Source organism: Beta vulgaris, chromosome 8 (genome assembly GCF_026745355.1).
Source record: "Beta vulgaris subsp. vulgaris cultivar EL10 chromosome 8, EL10.2, whole genome shotgun sequence".
NCBI lineage: Eukaryota > Viridiplantae > Streptophyta > Magnoliopsida > Caryophyllales > Amaranthaceae > Beta > Beta vulgaris.
In genome coordinates, this window is record NC_079209.1 from 5058151 (window position 1) to 5080796 (window position 22646).

The 22646-nt window shown below is 35.1% G+C and overlaps 1 protein-coding gene across 1 annotated transcript; it reads right to left on the reverse strand.

Annotated features, from left to right (window-relative positions):
* Positions 1-889: 889 nt before the first annotated feature.
* Positions 890-1276, reverse strand: LOC104900848 (inositol-tetrakisphosphate 1-kinase 4). Its single transcript, XM_010688377.4, has one exon. It carries the CDS (start codon positions 1274-1276, stop codon positions 890-892), a length of 387 nt encoding a protein of 128 aa, XP_010686679.2.
* Positions 1277-22646: the final 21370 nt, after the last annotated feature.

The following is a 22646-nucleotide window of genomic DNA, read 5'->3' on the forward strand; positions in this document are numbered from 1 at the left end:
TATAATGTAAAGATCAGATTGTAATATTGATGAGCTTAGTCAATATTGTGACATGTACGTATCAAAGCTTATGCATTAAATATTTTTGGGTTCAAACATATCTGACATCTAATTGCATGATTTATTTACTCATGCATATCTCTGGATTGATCTAAGATCTGAAAAGTTTCTCTGTAGCAAATCCTTCTACCATATATATGAAAAATAATGTATGACTTTTTGATCTAAAATTATATCTTCATATCTGGTCAAGATTATATGAATTAGTTCCTATGTCATTGCCTTCATTTCAAATGAGTTTTTTTAATAAAAGATTTGAGTTTTGAAATCCTTCCTGATTGTGTAATTGGTACAAATCACTTTTTGAAGGTTCCAAATTCTAATCACTTTAATCTATCATTATTTTCACAAAATTCTACTTATTTACTATATTCTTAAACATTATTTCCGTTTTCAACCAGTCTGAACCTAGAATATAAGTATGCTAGTTACTCTTTTAATGTTAGAATTCTCCATCTATGGTGGAAAGAAGTAGCATTGTGCCATGGAAGATGGCAGAGATCGAAGGAGAGAGAGAACAGAGGAGAGAGAAAGTAGAGAGAGGAAGAAAGATGTAATATGTATTATTTTCTGTTAGCCAAAGTAAAGTATCTTACAACCTATTTATCTAACTAATTACATTCTAACTACTAACAACCTATTACTTGTATTAACATACTAAGTCAAATATACTTTGACTAAACCATGAACTCTTAACACCCCCCTCAAACTGGAATGGGTGGAACAACCATTGCAGTTTGAAACGGACCAAAGAGAAACAATATACATTATGTAATAGCCCTTCTGGCTTCAATGGAATACATCAATATCATCAAGATGCTACATTTCACTACATTTCACATGAAACCCTCGGAAACTGAAAAACTCCAGCATGCTTGGACAGTTCTCGCTTGCAGACATCAGGTAGAGAAAATCGCCTCACAACCTTTATAGCATTTCCGACTACATAGACTTTGAACATGACACCACCATGGCTAACAAACTCCTTAAGAACCAGTGGTGGCTCGAGCTTAGATAGAGAGACATTATCATAAGCAAGGAAGAGCTCATGTGACTTTGCACTTCCGTCTACAGACAACGGTTTTGCCACTAATGGGAGTTTCAATCCAGCTTTAGCAATCTCAACAGGAATCAATCTAGGATCTTTCTTGATAACCATCTGTTTAAGTACACATACTCTACTGTAAGAATCAGCCAAGCAACAAATCACCAACATCTACACCACATCAATGATCTCAACAAGAGAACCATCACTACCTAATTCCCCCCCTCAAGCTTAGAGGGGTTGATTTGTGTCGCACATACTGCTATGTGTGACGCAGATGCTTGATTTGCGTCGCACATACTGCTATGTGTGACGCAAATTACCTTATTATTTGGGGTTGTGGAGAGCCATCTGCGTCGCACCGTATACAGGTGCGACGCAAATAGCTCAATCATTTGCGTCGCTCAGCATACGACGCAGATCATGTCTGGGTCATCTGCGTCGAGGCCTTTGCCGTCGGACCCATGTGCGACGCAAATAGGCGCCTCACATCCGACGCAAATTGCCTTTTCTGTACTAGTGCTTGAAGAAGAACAACCATAGAAAACAGATGGAAAGAGAAATGAACTTGAGAGTGTGTAAGAAGTGAAAAAGAGGAATATGTTTAGGAATTTGTGAAGGAGAGAAATACGAAATGAGAAAAAATTGTGAGAAATATGAAATGACCACTTTTAGGTCTCAAAGAAATTTGAGGTTAGAGTCATAAGACTATAGAGAATTTTGGAGGTTAAAGTCATAAGACTATAAAATTTTGGAGGTTAAAGTCATAAGACTATCAAATTTTGGAGGTTAAAGTCATAAGACTATCAAATTTTGGAGGTTAAAGTCATAAGACTATCAAATTTTGGAGGTTATAAAGTCATAAGACTATCAAATGATCTCTATGGATCTTCAACAATGACCATTATGGGTCCAAAAATGACCTCTATAGGTCCAAGAAAAGCCTCTAATGGGCACAAAAACAGACCACTATGGGTCACAACAAGCCTTTATGGGCAAATGACCAACTATGGGTCTTGAACAAAGGACCAATTTGGGTCAAAGAAAAGTAACAACAATATGTCTTGATTTGGAATGAGGTTTTGTGAAGAACCAGAACAATAGAAATGAAATCAAGAAATCTGAAACTAATTTTTGATGATCAACATATGTGTTTGAGAATATTGAACTCAAAGAAGATGTTTAAAGAGAAATGATGAATATGTGTAAACAAGAAATCAAGAAAAGATGAAACTGATCATGGAGGCCAATCACCCAAGCACTAATCAACACTTCAATACAGTACCCATGCCATCAACACCAATCAACAAGCAAATTCAGAATCACACAACAACATTAGCAACAAACAAGTACCACAATTAACCATCGTCAAGATGAACAAAAGCATCCATTCAACTGTGCAAGAAATTGAATCTGAAGAAACTTGAACAAACTTACAAGTGGTCGACCAATGCACCAAATCTCCCCTAATCGAGAAAGATCACTAGAAATCAGAAGAAAATCTTGAACCGAAAAACTATTCAATGCACCATTTGACTAGCGAATGCACGAAAATCAGAAGTAGGAACCACAAACATTTGCTGCAACCAATCAATTCAATTCAAACTATTCTAGTTCATGGAATTCAAACTATTCATTCATGGAATTCGATCAAATCTTGAATCGAAAACAAGAACCAAATCTTCAATGCTTCGAATAAGAGAAGGATTCTCAAATATCACCAATTACAAACAGAAATTAAACGAGCACATCATTAATCACCAAATCTTGGCCGAAGTTCTTGAACAATATCCAGAAATTTTCGAAGAAGATCATGAAACCAACAAGTGATTAAGCGAATTTGGTGAAACAAGAATCGAAGAGAAGGAATCACCAATGCAAATCGACGATGAATCAACGAAGCAAATACCCATATATTGATCGAGAACCCAGAAATTGTTGGAGTAATTGGCGATGAACACTAGAAATTGAGGCAAACGAAAAAAAAGAAAATTGCACATACCCAGAAAAACGGATCAAGAGCAGAAGAGCACGAACATCACCAATAATTTCGAGATGTTCCTCCAAATACCCAGAAAATGAATTTGTGAAATTCGAGTGAAATTGATTCTAAAAAATCAAGAGTTGAAATAGAATTAGTAGGAAAAAGGAGTAAATCAGAATTAGGGTTCTTTAATTTGGGGAAAATTTGTATCAAGCAACGAAGTAGAAGAACGAATGAATTTAGAATTCTCTGATGCGAATTATGAGAGAATTATAGAGACAAGATCGATTCCCGCTCTGATACCATATTAGAATTCTCAATCTATGGTGGAAAGAAGTAGTATTGTGCCATGGAAGATGGCAGAGATCGAAGGAGAGAGAGAACAGAGGAGAGAGAAAGTAGAGAGAGGAAGAAAGATGTAATTTGTATTATTTTCTGTTAACCAAAGTAAGGTACTCCCTCTGTATTTTTTAATCTTTCTCACTTAGAATCTTGATACTATTCACAATTAGGGAGAATCTTTTATATTTTTCTCAATATATAAGAAAAAATATAGTCGTGTGGGGTTTTGTTTGTTTCGTCTCAATGAGTACTTTATTAATATTCAATCATTATAATTTTTACTAATATGTAATGAAAGATATTTAATGTACAATAAGTGCATTGGTAAACGTGCAAAGTCAAAGTAGGAAAGATAAAAAAATACAGAGGGAGTATCTTACAACCTATTTATCTAACTAATTACATTCTAACTACTAACAACCTATTACTTGTATTAAGATACTAAGTCAAATATACTTTGACTAAACCATGAACTCTTAACATTTAACACTCTCTCGTCTCTCCTATCTAAACTGATAAATTAAGCACATTAATTTTATATTAACACAATTTATCCTCCTTATTGATTGTCGTTACTGTAATAACTAACTAGAACTTTATAGATTATCGAAAATAAATATACTTATTATAAAAGTACAGCTGGAATCAAGAATGGAAAAGTAAAATTGCGGCTTTTAAATTGACATGGTCGATTTTAATGGAATGTAGTAATTTTCAGAACGTAGTAATCAAATAGCTTGGGCCAGTTAGATTTGACTACTTAACCACACAATAGTTTAATGGTAAGGACTAAGGAGGCAAGTTCAAATAAAAGCAACCTTTAATTAGATGAACCGGCAGTCCTACTCCTACCATGAAGCACTACTTTGAAAGGGACTACAGAGCCTCAAAAGAAACTACTCCATATGACTAAGTCAACAACACCATTCATATTATAAAGAGCCTTAGGCCTGTTCCTTTCAGCATAAAACAATCGAAATAAAATGAACTTAACTGAACTAAATTAAACTGAATTAAACTTAATTGATCTAAACTGAACTGATTGCAATTGAACTGAACTAAATTGAACTGAACTGATTGCAACTGAACTGAATTAAATTATAATTAAGGCTCTGACGCCCTGTTCTTTTGTACTGCACTGGGCTGAACTACACTGAACTGAATTGCGCTGAACTAAACTGAACTGAATAGAACTGAATGAAAACTATGAGAGGAACTACTGAACTGAATTGAACTGAAAATAAGATCAAAAGAACAGGGCCTAATAGTAATTATAATAAATAAACTTAGAAATTGAACTGATTGGAACTAAACAGAACTAAACTGAACCGAACTGATTGCGACTGAATTGAACAGAACAGAACTAAAATTAAGTCGTAGAGAATATGTCCTTAGCATTTAATAGTTTCAGGCGATTTTATAAAAATAACTAAAGTTTAGCAAAAATAAGTCCGGTTAAAGAAAATTAAGGTACATGTAACAGATAAGTATAGTTTAACTAAAATATAAGAAAAATAGAAACTTAATTAATTAATTAATGTGGACCGCCAAAAGTAAGACATGCTCATCATCATATATGAAATGATGCAGTGCATTCATACGCAAAGGTCGTAGTCAAATAGCTTTAGCTTGGGTGGTATGCATGTAGGCATGTAGCTGTTGAAGTGGTATGTGAGAACAAGCCAACCAGTTCACAGCCGTGCCACTACACTAGAGTAATGTAAATATGTAATGGCAAACCCAGAAAATGACCATCTCACTATTAGGAAATTTTAGCCCACTAAAACAAAATAAAAACTTAGGAATTTTCCAGTTCTTTATTTTGTTTTCTTTGTTTTTCAGGTACAAGGATCATCCTCTGAAATGCGCTTTCTTAGGATCCAAGTATCCAACCTAGAAAAATTTGCAATTAAACATGCATGGAATAAATGAGAAAGTGAGTGATCTTTTCTTTTTTGATGGTATTTCATTGATACATTGCCTGACGAGAAAGCATCAACGAAAACGGCACTTGAGATGAATTGATTGCGTACATTACCTATATAACACACTGTAGATAAGAGCATCATTATAATCACAAAATGGAGGTAATGATGAATTTATATGCAATAATACTATAAGGAAATTTCAGTATCAATGTCATGGTATTGAAACGTCATCCCCAATTGTGTATTTCTCACCATGAATTTATATTATCACTGAATACGATTTCTAAAGCCATAATTAATTGTACTAGAAATTTGTGAAGAAAAATAAGTACTTAGAAATGGACAAGAATTCCCATGCATAAAACTTTTTTTTACAGAATCACTGTTAGAGATAAAGTAGGATACTGAAGATATGATAAGTATTTGTAGGATATATTAGTAGTTAGGATATAATATTATCTTAGGCAAATATTATCTTCTGATGTATTTCAAATAAGTGTTAGATAAGTATTTAGAATAATATATCTTCCAAAGATTGTTTCCGGATAGGAGTTCCTATGTACTCCTATATATATTGTAGTCATTGTTCATTATTAAACACACCTTAATAAAAACATATTATTTCTCTCATCATAAACTTGTCATGGTATCAGAGCCAGTTGAGATCTTGGGTGAAACCTCTAAAATAGTACTCTCCTGCCGGTGGGTTCGAGTTCTAAATCCACCGGTTGGATTTGTTAACTCCTCAAAAACTAGAAATTTTTTTAGTGAAATTTGTCGTTGCGTTGATGATGTTGTGTGTCCTGCTGTGTGCTTCGATGGTGCATTACCCGGCCCTTTGATTTAATTCTGCTCCATGAGAATATAGAAGTGATAGTAGGATAATCTCTAATGGTGAAACAACCGCATAATTCCTTTTGTTATTAGCACGGAGTTCCGTACAGGAGAATGAAATTTTGTTCACACTTGGGATTGTGAAGCAATACGAGAAGTTAGGTGAAACTCCAAGGTAATGTTATTTGATCCACCCAGTGGTCGTATCTAGAAAACAACATCTTGTTTGATGTTTGTTCATTGATATTTGGCGAGTGGTTCAAAAAGAATGACGTCCCTCGTCCAACTTATATTTTACGGGTTCGAAAAGAAAGGTGTTCCCGTTTAACTGAGATTTTACAACAAGAGGTTCGAAAAGAATGACGTTCCTTGACCGAGATAAGACAGGTTCGAAAAAGATGACGTTCCTGATTGGATAATATTCAATGGGATCGAAAAGATTGTTGTTCCCGTTTGACCCCAAAAGAAGGGTTCGAAAAGATCGACATTCCCGTTTGACTGCAAAAGAAGGGTTCGAAAAGAATAACGTTCCTGATTTTGCTATAAATCTAAAATATTGAAGACGACAATAGCAAATTACTGTATCGACTTCAACAAAAAGAAGTTTCAGTTCATCCGATTGATCTGCAACTATTATTGATTTTTTTCCCTCCAGTCGCAGCGTTCGTATATTGCCGTTGCGATTGCGGGAGGGTGTTAGAGATAAAGTAGGATACTAGAGATATGATAAATATCTGTAGGATATATTAGTAGTTAGGATATAATATTATCTTAGGAACATATTATCTTGTGATGTATTTCAAATAAGTGTTAGATAAGTATTTAGAATAATATATCTTCTAGAGATTGTTTCTGGATAGGAGTTCCTATGTACTCCTATATATATTGTAGTCATTATTCATTATTGAATTGAACACACCTTAATAAAATCATATTATTTCTCTCCTCATAAACTTGTCAATAACCTATAAATTTATTGTCATTATCGTTCCCGCCTATAAAATCAAACTTGATGATTTTTGGTCATGGCCGCAACGGGAACTTTTAAGTTTTAGAGCAAACTAGCTCTTGTCCCGGGCGATACGTCCCGGATTGTTTACCAACGTGTATTTGAATTATTAAAAAATAGAAATATTATCTCGTCTTTAAATGATTTTTTCCTCACAAATACCAACATGAGTATTGTAGCGTAGTTTGTTAGTGCATTATCATATCAAATAAGAGGTCATGGATTCGATTCTTCAAACACACATTTTTATTGCTTAATGTCTCATTTGATTGTGCGGTGGAGAGGAGAGTATGTACATGTGGCAGCATGACGTTTGTTTGTCTTGGGTTATATATATATAGCCACCCCCGATATTTCTTAATATTCACCTGGTACCCTCGCTCGCGTCAATATTCACGAGGTACCCCTGAGGTTTGGAAAGAATCCTAAAATGCCCATGCCATTAAGTTTCCGTCACATTCTTAATTCACCAAATACCCCTTCGATTTGATAAGTTTCCAACCATTTTCTCCCTCACCCCCACCCCCACCCACACAACTAGAAACCACACCTCCCCACCCCACCCCCACCCCACCCCCACCCAACCCCATTGGAAACCCTTCCCCACCCTCCGCGGCAACCACCAGTCTCACAGCCCCCGTCCCCCACCCCTCGCGAGTAACCCCCATCTCAAACCCAGATTTCTTTGAATAATGGGTGCTTGATGATTAAGAGGGAGATTAGAATTATGTTTTAATCCACATAACTAAAATTCATAAAAAAATTGAATAAATTACCAAAGTAGTAGGGTGGTTCCTATTTGGTCGCTTTCAAGTTCTACCTTTGTAGATCAGTATCTAAATGATGAAACGACAATGGGACCCAGTTCCTCATTCTTGCAGAGGCATCCACAGTCTCACGAATTGGTGGATTGTTGGGGGTTGTTCGCAGGGGGAGGGAGGGGTGGCAGGGAGTTTTGCGAAGGGTGCGAGGGGTGGCAGGGAGTAGTGGAGGGTTCAGGAGTTTGGCATAGGGGGTAGTGGAGGGATGAGGGAGTTATGCGCAGGAGATGGTGGAGGGGTGATGAGGGGTTAGGGTCGTTTGCAGGGGTGGTGTAGCGGTGGTTTTCGGGAGAAGGGGATGTGGGGTGGTGGGTGGTTTTGGAGGGTGGGGAGGTGGGTATCGGGGGTATGGTGGCTGGGTGATGGTGGGTGGAGGTTCAAAGTTAATTGGGAATAATTAAAGTTTAATTAGAGTTAATTAGGGTTAATTAGAGTTTAATAATAGTTAATTAGCATTAATTAGAGTTTAATTAAAGTTAATTAAGGTTAATTAGAGTTAATTAGGGTTAATTAAAGTTTAATTAGGGTTAATTAGAGTTAATTTGGGTTAATATGAATATTTGGACGGAAACTTAACGACAGGAGTATTTAAGGAATTTTTCGAAACCTCAGGGATACCTGGTTGATATTGAAAAACGCGAAGGTACCATGTAAATATTAAGAAATCACAGAAATACCTGATAAAAGAACCGTATAACTTATTTTATTGGGCGTTCCCTCCAGCTTGGAGAAACGAGCCCGTAGAATATATATGATCGTTTTGTTAGCTCTAGCCTCTAATATAAAATAAGCTCTAATATGTATGGGCTAATTATCATATTTTAGTGTGGTAGTCGTCATATGGGTTTTATGCGTACGTCCTTTGCCAATATGATACATCATGATGTTGGGGCTTCTAGAAGAAGTCATGAGTTTATTGTTTGGGGTTAAGTCATTTTCTGATCTGGGCCTAGTTCCACTAATTATTTGAATTTGGCGACTATAAGGCCGAGTTCTAGTAAGCCAGGATTCGTATGATAGTGTCTCTCTTAGTGTACCCGCAGCGGGCCGTGGCCTCTTTCAACAAAGCCAGAGTGCTTAAGCAAAGAAGCATTTGTGCAGCCGGATAGAATCCATTCAATCCATACGCCGTAGCTTTTGATCCGGATCAATTAACTCACTCACCTTGACACATTGCTGTGATGAGTTCAGTCTTAGGACTTTATTTCATTTTATACCGCGACAACCATTGTCGTCTTATCTTCGTCTTGTGTGTCGGTATAATGAAGGAAAGGAGCTCCGTTCACCAAATAGCGAAACTCTTGATTCATAGAATTCATTTACTTCAGATTAGCAGAAAAGAGTGCTTGTTGCCCAACTAATTATTTTTCACAAAGGCCCGTTTTAAATAACTTTATTTCCGATGTATTTCTTTGGTCCCGCTTCTACATGCTAATGAGGCGTTGCTAATGAACAATGAGAACTTTTCTAATAGTATTTTTTTTTCCTTACGGGTACTAGTGTTTTTTTTATGCAAATGAAAAAAGAAAAATATGACATACTCCCACCAGGGGTGTCAATGAGCTAAGCCTGCTCGTAAACTATTCGAGCTTGGTTCGGTAAAAGCTCGGTCAAAACTCGACTCGAACCGGCTCGAGTCAGGCTCGAGTTCGGCTTGGTATGCTAACGAGCCAAGCCGGAGCTAGCCTTGGATCGGCTTGAAAGCTCGTGAACAGGATAGAAATTTCATTCAATAAGGATTTTTACGTAAAATATTATGTATCCCACCTCGGTTTATAGTGTAAACTATAGCTTTTTTTTCTCCGTAAAATGTTACTACCCTAGTTATATTTATAGTTTGATCTTGTCCCACATTGGTTGAGAAACAAAAGATAAAACCTATATGTTCTTTATAAAAGGAACAAAATGTAAACCTTTGTTTATATAATGTAAAAGGCTTACGCATAAAGTCCCACATTGCTGGGAGAATAAAACATAAAGTTTTTGTTCTCTATAAAATAGTACTCCAACTACCCATCTCAACCTAACTCAAGGTATATGGAGTAGCTCGAGCTCTGGCCAAGCTTATATTAGGTTCTCAAGCTCAAGTCGACCCGAGCTCGTATTCAAATTATTTCTCGACCGCCGAGCCGAGCCTGTCCAGGCTCGTTCTCGGTTCGGCTCGTTAATACCCCTAGTCTCACCATCCCACAATAGACTTTCCATTTCTTATTATTGTGCTATTTGTGAGTAAATAAAAACCATTCAATGAAATTTCCCATAGATAAGAAAAGGCATAGTCATGTAATTTATGTCTGATTCGTCTCATTGAGTATATTACGGAAATTAAATGTTTATAATTTTTACTAATATGTAATTAAAGATGTCAATGATGCATATATTGACAAACGTGAAAAGGATAAATAAGAATTCTATTAGGAGATGGTAAGAGTACTTATTAATAAGTTTTGAGTAAAGTTATTTTATAATAAATTAATTGGAACATTGTCTTATTTTTACTTATGATATAATTCTATGATATAATATGACATGATATGATAACGGACTTAGGCTATGTTCAGCTCACCTTATTTTTGCTTATTTCAGATCTAATCAGATCAGATCAGAAAAAATAAGTTCAGATCAGATCAGACCAGATCATATCAGATCAGACCAAATCATGCTTATATTTAAAAACTCATTATTACTGTTAAATATCTTTCATTACATACTAGTAAAAATTATAATAATTGAATATTAATAAAGTACTCATTGAGACGAATCAAACAAGACCCCATATGACTATATTTTTCTTATATTGAGAAAATATATAAAAGATTCTCTCTAATTTTTAATAGTGTCAAGATTCTAAGTGAGAAATAAAAAAAAATCAAAAGAGAGTATTATTATTTACTAGTACATTTGTTCAAAAGGATTATTATTGTTGTTGTTGTACTTATTAATTATTAATATTGGTAATTATTATTAATCTTGTTGTTATCATTATAAATGTCATTGTTATCATTATATTAAGTTATTTTGTTGTTATTAAATAATAGAAAATTAAAATTCATGTGCTAAGAACATAAAATTGACGCAAAAGTAAGAAATATATAAAATATGATAGCTCAAATTCATGACAACGTAACTACTATGTTCGGATCACATTTCAAAATAAGCTAAGTTTGAGATACAAATTATAATTTTAGATTCGGTATACCTCTTCCTACCGAATTCCAAATCTCTCTAGCTATTTGAAAGTGCACGCTATTTATTTCTTTCTTATGCAAGTCATAGTTGTTTGTATAACTTATTTTATTTTATATGAAAAAATGGAGTTGACTCTACCGACTTCTCAAGTGTGAAATATTTTTTTTCAAGGAAAAGTGTGAAACATTACATAAGTGCTCTTATAAATTAATGACTTGAGTTATATAATTATTTTTAGAAATTATTATTATTATTATTATTATTATTATGATTATAATTATTGTTGTTGTTTTTATAATAATGCTAATAATAATTATTATTATCAATAATAAAAGTTGTAATAGAAATAAAATGATAATGATAGTAATACTATAAATAAGATCTTATAATGTATTGCATAATAATGAATTACAAAGTAATAATATAATAGTAATAATATGTTTTATAAAAGATAAGATCTTGTAAATCAGATCAGTTCATATCAGAAAAAATAAGTTCAGATTAGATCAGATAAGTTCAAATCAGAAAAATTTCAGGTTAACTAAACATAGCCTTAGTCAGTTAGTCTTGCAAATTTTTTTAGAATGTAATAATTATTAGAAGTTAATGACATTTGTCACAAAAGTTGTGCATGACTTACTTTTTACAAAACTGTAATATGTTCGGCAACCATACCACGTATCAGGTAGAGGATAGATGTTTGATCAACTTATAACTCTAATAAGTGTTAAAAAATAGTTTTGATAAAGTAGCATTTAAAAGTAGATTTTAGTGGTCGAGGTAGCATTTTGGAACAGTTAAATATATTAGCTTTTTGGAATAGTGCTACTGTTTGGGAGTAGTTTCTGGAGAAAGGACATAAATTTAAATTTTCTCCATTTTATATTACTAGAAACGTGTCATTTCATATGCTTGCTGATGCATAATTTTAATCATGAATATCTCTAATTTCTTATTATTAAAAATTGTAACCTGATATTATAGAGCTTTATATAGATACAAATCTAACAAGATCCCATATTACTATTTTGTTATTCCTTATGCAAAATACGGTCTCACGGGAGTGAATAATAACGGTAAAAGTAAAAGCTTTTGAAATATTTTAACAAGTAGCAAGTTTTTTTTTGTCATTCTACCAAAGAAATAACTTTACAAAATACAAATTGTTTTTGTAATATGTACCACTCGTGATTGCTTTAATAAAAGGAATTGAGCAGGTTACTCATTCTAACAAGATGAATCTTTCATTTAGGGAGATCATTTCATTAGTTATCCCACTGTTAAGCGTGCTTGGCTGGGAGTAGTCCAGGGATGGGTGAGGACACAATGCGCCGGAAGAACTTGTGTTGATTATTGACGACAGCTTGTTGGCCCTGGATGCGCAATGGTGATATATATATATATATAGACTTGAGTACACTACAAAAAAAAAGTCCATTTAGAGACGGACAAAATCCGTCCCTAAATAGGTCAAATCCGTCCCTAAATAGGTCAAATCCGTCCCTAAATAGGTCAAATCCGTCGCTATATGGGCTTAGAGACGGATTTAGAGACGGATATTGTCCCTCTCTAAAACCCTTGTCGCTAATTCGAGTTAGAGACGGATTTTAAAAATCCGTCTCTAAAGTTTAGAGACGGATTTCGGAAATCCGTCTCTAAGCTTAGAGACGGATTTCGGAAATCCGTCTCTAAGCTTAGAGACGGATTTAGGAAATCCGTCTCTAAACTTAGAGACGGATTTTTAAAATCCGTCTCTAAGCTTAGAGACTGATTTTGCAAATCCGTCTCTAGACTAGAGACGGATTTTGGAAATCCGTCTCTAAGTTTAGAGACGGATTTTGGAAATCCGTCTCTAAATTCGCTGAAAATATAAAAAATATATAAACGAAATTAACAACACGATAGTTCCTAATATCATCATGATTATATTTAATCACCTATTATTACCTACCTAGTTCAAGTTGATCTCATTACCATTTAGGAATATCCCTTAAGTAAACCCGGTTCAGCTCTACAAGGGAAAGGATAAGAAGACTCCACAGTCGCAAGAATCGCTGTTCGTAGGAATCGAACTTGTAACCTCAAAGAAACGAGAAGAAGCTCCAACCAACTACACCAAATACAACTTGTATACTTCTCTACATAATATTGGTAATATGTAGAAGAAATATTAGAGACGGATTTTTAAAATCCGTCTCTAACTTAGGGACGGATTTGACAATCCGTCTCTAAATTAGAGTCGGATTTCTAAAATTCGTCTCTAACTTAGAGACGGATTTCTAAAATCCGTCGCTAAATTAAAGAAGCGCAATAAAATATTCGTATTTGAATTTAGAGACGGATTTTTAGAATCCATCTCTAAATTTAGAGACGGATTTTTAGAATCCGTCTCTAAATTTAGAGACGGATTTTACAAAAATCCGTCCCTAAATTAGAGACGGATTCTAAAAATACGTCCCTAAATTAGAGACGGATTCTAAAAATCCGTCTCTAAATTAAATAGGTGGAATAAAATATTCATATGTAAATTTAGAGACGGATTTTTTTAAATCCGTCTCTAACTTTAGAGACGGATTTTTAAATCCGTCTCTAACTTTAGGGACGGATTTTTAAATCCGTCTCTAACTTTAGGGACGGATTTTCAAAATCCGTCTCTAAATTTATTTCGAGACGGATTTTTTAAATCCGTCTCTAATTTAGGGACGGATTTTTAAAATCCGTCCCTAAAGTTAGAGACGGATTTAAAAATCCGTCTCTAATTTAGAGACGGATTATCAATATTCCGTCTCTAAATTAGAAACGGATATATATCCGTCTCCAAAAATCCGTCGCTATATAAGCTTTTTTTTGTAGTGGTACCTATGGATCGAGTGTTACAAATGATACTAGAGCAACCTTGTGACCGCGTGCTGATCGTGTGGATAATTAATGCAAGGTTAGCTGCCTCGTGTAAGAGGATTTTGGGGGCTATATTACCGGCTGCGGTCGAATATGTGATTAGTTTTCAGGCAGGGAAGACCCACAGGTCTTTGTGGCCGAAAATGTGGAGTCATTATACGCAACGAGAGCGTTGTTTTCCTCAAGTGGGGGTATATGTAATACCCCTGATGATTATTTTAAAGAGAATTAGTAGTTTACTTATTTCAACAAGATGCATTTTGTTTTTCAGAGCTCATTTCATTAGTTATTCCACAGCTTAGCGTGCTTGATTGGGAGTAATAGTCCACGGATGGGTGACCTCATGGGAAGTTTCTCACCAGGGTGCACATGAGCGGGGACAAAATACGCCGGAAGAACTCATGTTGGTAATTGATAATAGTTGTTGGCCCTGGATGCGCATTGGTGACGATATACTCGATCCGTATGGGTCGGGTGTTATCAGTGGCGGAGCCAGCAGGGGGGACAAGGGGACAGATGTCCCCCCACTTTTAAAAAATTATTTCTTAAAAAAAAAAAAGAAAAAAAAAGAAAAAAAAAATCGAAAAGAAACACGCTCAGCCCTTGCAGTGAGCAAACGCGTCATACGCGTGAACATTTTGAAAAAACGCTGAAGAGAGAGACTGAGGAAGAAAGATTGAGAGCGAGAAACCTTAAACTCGCATTCGCATTCGTCGGAGCCGACGACAATGAGCGGTTGCGAAGTCAGCAAGAGAAAGTGACGCTGCGAGCAGTGGCGAGAATGCGACGGAGTAGGAGATGAAGAGGAAGCGACGCATACGAAGGAGGGACGACGAACGGCGACGTCGACCGCACATTCGCATTCGTCGGAGCCGCCGCCGACGAGCGGTTGCGAAGACAGGAAGAGGAAGCGACGTTGCGAGCAGTGGCGAGAATGCGACGGAGTAAGGAGACGAAGAGGAAGTGACGCCACGACGGAGTCAGGAGACAAAGCGACGCCCCCACCCCCACCGCCCGCGTCCATTCGCCGTCGTGACTTCCTGAGATGCCCAATTCAGTCAGTCAGTAAGTTTTCTTAACCCTAAGTTTTAGTTTTAGTTTTTTTTTAAAAGGTAATATTTACAATTTACATTGTTTGGTTGTGAAATACTGAGTTATAATACTTGTGATTTGTGAAATGTTAATCTGTGATTTGTGGATGTATGGTTGTTGATTGATAAATTGATTTGTTGTTGGTTTGTAATTGGTCATGAACTCAAGATTTAGGAAATTGGTAGTTTGCAATTTGGAATTTCTAATTAGGAAATTATAAATATGAGTTGATTTATAATCGAAATATTGAATAGTTTGGTTTGAAGAGGAATATTTTGATATATAATTGATTAATGTTTATCAATATTATAGGAAAATGTTAGTTTGCAAATTTTGGAATTTTGAATGAAAAATATCAAGTATTAAACAATTTGTGTTGTATCGTTTTTTTCTTAAAAAAAATTCCGAATGCTTGACGGTCGAATTTTGTCCCCCCACTTTGAGAATCCTGGCTCCGCCACTGGGTGTTATAGGTTTGACAATTAACCCCTAATTGTAATATTTGATCACCAATAACTATTAATAAACCTAACCATTACTAAGGCAACTAACCTATAATTTATTATCGATTTTTCTAATCTACGCACCTAGTGTAAAAGGTCAAGGTCTATCTTTTAATCAAAACAATTAACTAAAATAGAATATTACATTAATGCTAAATATTTAGTTTTCTTATCAATATATATTTTATCATTTTTTTTTCAAACACAATATCATTTATGAAGATTAGGGTAAAGAAATATTTCCCAAAAAGACATAACTAGAAGAATTGTGTGAAATAAGTAAATTGATCCAGTTGAGGCATAAGAACGTATCTACTTCCTTCTCAAATTTGGCGCCAAATTAACTCTACTGCTTCGTTCTGAAAAAGATTTACACTCATATTTCACTACATTTTTTTAAGGTAAAGAGAAGGTGCCTTAACTGGACCGGAACTTCGCACAGGTCAATTCGACCCAGGTTTGCAGGCAAGGCCTCTTGGAAGTAGGGAGGGAATGGTACGTAAAAATCCCCACCCTCCAAAATGCCTCTAGTATGATTTAATCCTACAACCTCAAGATTGTGAAATACAAACTTAACCACTAAATACTACTTGGTTACTCATATTTCACTACATACAATAGCTTAAAGTTATTTGGGGAAATTTACACATCGAAACGTTGACTATGATGAATGTACAAAAACTACTTTTGTCAACTATGACAAATATTACCGCCATCATGAAGCTAAACTATTGACTTTTTCCATTGAAATTATACTTTGATGTATGATTGCTAGATAATAATAGCGTATCATACTATCATGATGAGCACTTAAAAAATACAATAATACCATCATAACACAACCAAAATTAAGTTCTTAGAAACATATTCAAAATAGAAGATAGGTGGTAGGACTCGGATGGGGATGAGATTTTTAGGTGTTTCCTCACACCCGTGCGGCCCTGCCTCCTCATTATTAGCCCTACTTGTTAGCCTACAAGACACTCACATTAAGGGATGGGTTCTCTTTACTCTATCTCCGAACCTTTTGTTATTTGTTGTGCAAGGTACGAAGTGGGTAAGATAGAAAGTTATAGAGAAAGTATTATCATGATTCAATTTTAGTTAGCTACTCATCTTTTATAAATGAGTAGAGGGAGTATTATCTTACATTTATCTTAACTTTTTTGTCTTAATAAATATACTTTTATAGATAATAGATTTGTAAAGTTTTCTGTCACATGACTCTCGATAAAATATTTGTGATGGATCACTCATTAGTATCGTCTTCCTTTAGTTTTTTCTTGTTTGTCTCTCTTTTCTTATGTTTAATAACTTCTTTTTTTTTTGTCCGGTCCGCATGCGCGGACTTAAACATATTCCGGATACTCATATGAAAAACTTTTACTCCTGGGTTTGGAACCTGGAAGGTTGCTCCAAGAAATTCTTTCTTTCTCGTCTACTCAGGGGGGTACGGTGTGGACACATGACCTGCGCGGATTACAAGTGACAACTGAGTGGTTGATAGCTCCAGTCTGAAAACCGGCATAGTTCTTTGTTTAGAACTATCAAGGGTTCAAATACCCCTCTCTATTTTTGCCCATAAGATACCACAGCTTTTAGTGTTCTATGATTGACCACAACCTGTAGGAGGGAGAGATGTTCGAGAGTGAAGAGGCCAAGCATGGCCTCCTTACTGTGTACGTCAGTCCATCCTGGGAGTCATTTATTAGAATACTTACGCCATGAATACTATGATTTTTTTTGACATCTTGAATACCATAAATTTGAATGCCAAGATTTGCAACCTAAAAGCCCGGTAGGAGATCTTGGGAATGTTTTGGTGTCCACCTGCTTTGTTGTGAGGATCGGAGACTCTAATGATGTTGCATGCCTTCATTTAGCAGCCGACTCTAAGCTCCACATTTGTATTCGCCTAAGTGCAAAATACTACATTACTTCGAGCACACCAAATACCCCAGAATGTAGTCATAAAGGTAGGGAATTAGGGGCCTCTTGTGGCCATATTCCTCCCTAAATTTGAGAATTCAGGCTATGAGCCATTGATGGATGGGAACTTGTAATCTCGTAGGTAGGAAAGCCCCCAATAAACCATCTAGCCAAGCTCCCATGGTCCAAGGGCAACTCCAGAAGCAGTGTTGTAAATCTTCCATGTCCGAAGAGCATAGAGGACAAAGGCCATCATCACCCGTTACGCGTCTAAACAAGTTGGCCATAACCACTAGGTCTTAAGCGGTGTCGTAATTGTATTTGAGATATATACAAGAATCTCTATCAATGCAGATGCCGGATGGATGGCCTTCTATAAAAGATAAATTTAGTCTTCTCGTTAGAATATATATTCATGAATCACTAGTAGAGTAATGGTTGGACCTACGAACTCCACACGGTGCTATACACGGGCAACACGACATTTTTTTTATCAAGAAAGATAATTGGTCCGTACACCAACCCTTGCTAGGCTACTAGCATGCAGGGCACACCAACTCAAAGGATGCGTACAAGCAGGCTAAACAACCCAAAAGTAAGTGCCCCAAAATATTGTTGGGATGAGGATTCGAACCTGGCACCTATAATTTAGGGTGCTACTCCACTGACCTCAGTGTCGGATGTAGGATTTTCAAATCGGGGATACTGTGATTTATTAGATAAACTTGTTCTCAACATTTCAAAAATATTCTACGTTATAAATATTACAATCCAAGACATTGTTTCACTTGTACTATAAATTGTCGAAGATCGGGTTGTTGTTTCCCTTTTGAGCTAGGTGTCATTTTCTATATCCAATACACAAAGAAACTAATTACTCTACTAAATACTGCATATAAAATCAAATCAATAACCAACAATCAGTCCATCTTATAAATCAATCAATTTAAATTAATTAATAAATAAACACATCAAAGTTGACCCAATTTCTATATACTAGTAGTAAACTACTACCCCTTCCGTCCCAAAATATAGTTCTCACTTCCTTTTTTTCATGGTAATTTATGCAAGTATAATTTCAGAAAGATAATAAAAAAAATTGTTTATTTAAATAAATAATGTTGTATGGGAAAAGATGATTTTAGGAGAGAGAATGGAGAATAATTGGTGAAAGAGCGTTAATTGTAACATTTTGGTTGAATAAAAAAAGGAAAAAACAAAATTCAAGAAGCAAATAAATGATGGGAAACGGTTTTTCTAGACAAATTACGGAAAAAAGTGGAACTAAATATAGAAACGAGAACTATATATTGGGACACCCAAAATAGAAATAGGACCTATATTTTGGAACGGAGGGAGTAGTTACTATAATAAAGATATTACCATTACCAAACAAGTACTGCTCAATGTCAGGCCAACTTGTCAATTTCCATAAATCTGCCTTTCAATGTACTACTAATACCCCAACAGAATTATTAAGTGTTTTTCAGAATATTCTCCAGATGGAAAATTCTCGATCACTAGGTAACTATTTGGGTTGCCCAATCATTAGTAGCAAGGTCACAAATGCATCTTTTAGTTCAATTCAAGAAAAAGTCTCCTCTCAACTTTCTAAGTGGAGAGCCAATTCTTTATCTCAAGCGGGTAGAACTATTTTAATTCAGTCTAATCTAGCTTCTAAAGCTAGCTTTCAAATGCAAAGTTTTAGCCTCCCTCCTTATATCCTCTCCTTTCTAGATAAAAACTATAGGAATTTTCTTTGGAATAAAGATCCGAATTCTAAAGCTCCTAATTTGATAGGATGCGATAAGATTTGTACACCTAAAAAATTTGGAGGATTGGGGTTGAGAAAAGCTAAAATTAATAACTTAGCTCTTCAGTTTAAACTTCTTTGGAAAATTATGAGGATGCCTAATAACTTATGGGTCAAACTTGTTAAGAAAAAATATTTAAAAGAAGACACCTTATTCACTTATAAAACTAAAGCTAATGTATCGTGGCAATGGAGTAAACTAATGACGCTTCGTTCGCCTTTCAAACAAGGTCTTAGATGGATGGTTGGGAATGGGAAGAATATCTCGTTTTGGAATGATAATTGGGTGTTTAATTACCCTATTAAAAATAAGTACTCCCCTATTATTGGGTCAGAGGAGTTGATGGTTAGCTTCTTCATTACAGATGCTGCTCAATGGAATAAAGATCTTCTCTTAAATTATGTTCCGATTAATGTAGTGGAGGATATTCTAAAAAAATTTCTTCCTTATAATAGAATGGCAGATAGAATATTTTGAAGCAGCTAGGCTCTTATGTTGTAGCCAGGAGCTATTTTTCACGGTCGTACTGCAGACGGAGAATATTCGGTTAAATCAGGTGTTGCTCTGCTTCAAGGGTATGGACTAGATCCGCCCAACCAGGTTAGTTTTGCTTGGATTTGGGGTTTGTCCACTCCACCCAAGATTAAATTCTTTTTGTGGAAAATTTGTCAGAATGGTCTCCTTACTTAAGAGGTTAGAAATGAGTCATGTTTTCCTTTCTTTTAGAGTGTGTTTTTTGTAACTTTCACTCTGAAGATGACCATCACTTATTTCTTGACTGTCCTTTTATGCATGATGTTTTAGAAATAGTTAATGGCAATGGGGTTTTTTCTCCCCTTCCTACTAATAATAATGATCTCTCCTTTACTGAGTATTTTGTCAATCTTAAGTCTTGTTTGACTCTTAAGAACCTCAATTTCTATGCGGTTGTTTGGTGGTTTATTTGGTATGCTAGAAATTATATCACATTTCGTCAGGAAAGTTTTTCACCATTCAAACTAGGGGCTATGACTAAAGCTTATATGCATAATCTAGATTGTTCTTTATCTAATTTTTCCAATTTGGGTTATAGTCATCAAGATATTAAAGACGCTAAAAAACATAGGCCTAATATTATTTGGTACCCCCCTCCTCTTGATTTTGTTAAACTTAATTTTGATGGTTCTAAGTTAAAGAATGGTAGTACAGCTTATGGTTTTGTTATTAGAGATGTTATGGGGAATCTTTTGCTTAGTGGTGCTAATGCCATTGCTGATAATAATTCTATTTTAGTTGATGAGGCATGGGGTCTTAGAGAAGGTGTTAGGGGAGCTCTCCTTCTAGGGGCTAATAATATTACTATTGAGGGTGATAATCTCTCGGTTATTCAAGCTATCAAAAGAATATGGAAAATTCCTTGGTCTATTGATGCTCTTATTAATGTTACAATGGAAGATTTGAGAAGATTTGATAAGTATAATGTTCAGCATGTTTTTAGAGAGGCTAATTTTGCAGCCGACTGGATGAAACATCATGGCCATTCCATTACTAATCTCTGTTATTGGTTTGAATCTCCTGATATTGTTTTTTCCAAGATCATCCGTAACGATGCTTTATGGTGGCCTGTTATTTGGGATCCTCCCTAGTTTCTTTCTTTCTGGCTTAAAAAAAAACAATAATATGATTATATATTAAAAGAAAATTAGAAGTAAAACAGAAATATATTAAGAAATTATTGGTACTGAAAAAGCTTGTGTTTATACTAGAAAATGATTGGTGATTAAAGCTTTTTCGAGATTGGAAACAAGAATTGCCGAAGAGTACAACAACAGCGAGTAAACCGCAAGCATGCAGGGTGGTGCCGTCGCAGTATTGATATCCTGCCATGTCACAAAATACTGGGCTGCAGATGCAGATAGCAGATGAATTCCGACGCGACGATTAATGGGCTAGTAGCCTGGCAGATATGAGAAAGCGAGACGAACTGTCACGCGTGACGCTTCTCTTTCTCATGACAACGATAGACGACGACGGTCGCGTATGGACGACAATTTTTTTTTTCTTTTTTTGGCTTTAGGGGTACTGTAGTACCCATAGGCGGATCTATTGTGGGTCCTGGGTGGCCATGAACTCCCCAAAAAATTCCAGTTTTCGATTTTATCTTAAACGTCAAGTTGTAAATATGTTAACAGAAGTATTCATGCACTTGTTCTGACAAAGCGGATGGTGCTCTAGTGGTCAAGCTTCAAACGATATGTAGCTCATCTAGTAGTTTTCGACGCAAGGTCGAATCCCTTTAATAGCAATTTTCACCCTCTTTCCTTTTTTCTTTTGTTTTTTTTAACTTTTGACTTTTTCCTTGTTTTTATTTTCAAACTTATAAGTTTTTACTCTTTATGTTTTCTATTTCAGCACTTTAATATTTTGAAACTCATTATTTTGAATAATACCCATTTCTATCTTAGTATTACCTCTGATGTAACCTTTTTTCATTTTTGTAATATAATGATTAATTCTCCTTCTGTTTTCAAATAAATGAAACTATTTGTTTTTATACACTATTCATATATTGAGTATGACAAGATTTATTTACAAATAAACAATAATTGTTATTATATAAGATTTTGGATTTATCTCTATTTACATTTAGAAAATTTGTATAGATTAATTATAAACTGAATATCAAAGGTTTGTGTTTGTTGATGAGTGTTGAAGTCAATTTATAATAAAAGTGGAGATAATATCGAAATATAAATATAATAAAGGTATCTCTAATCGATGACTCAGATATTGTAAATTTTGGTGTTCTTATCTTTAAAACTCAACACCTCATTTGTGAACTAAGATCTTTGTTTATTTGATTGGTTTAGTTAGGACCCCCCAAATTTAAAATCCTAGATCCGCCGCCCCTGAACTGCCAGTACCCCCGACGTCCCGACTAACTCTGTCAGTGACTGACCTACCACATCTCCCTCGGGCAACACGGCATATGAAGATTCCATTTATATGCAATTTTTTTTTATGTAATGCATTTGGTTTAATTGTGTTTATATTTTTATTTTCTACGGTATAAATACATCTATATTATATAAGAAAAGGGGTGGAAGACGGTGTCCTCTAAAAATACTAAATTATCCTTAATAATCTAATGGAATGAAAAAAAATTACAAAAGAAAAATAATTTAAGAACTCTTTCTCATTTCAACTTGTCATTTTAAA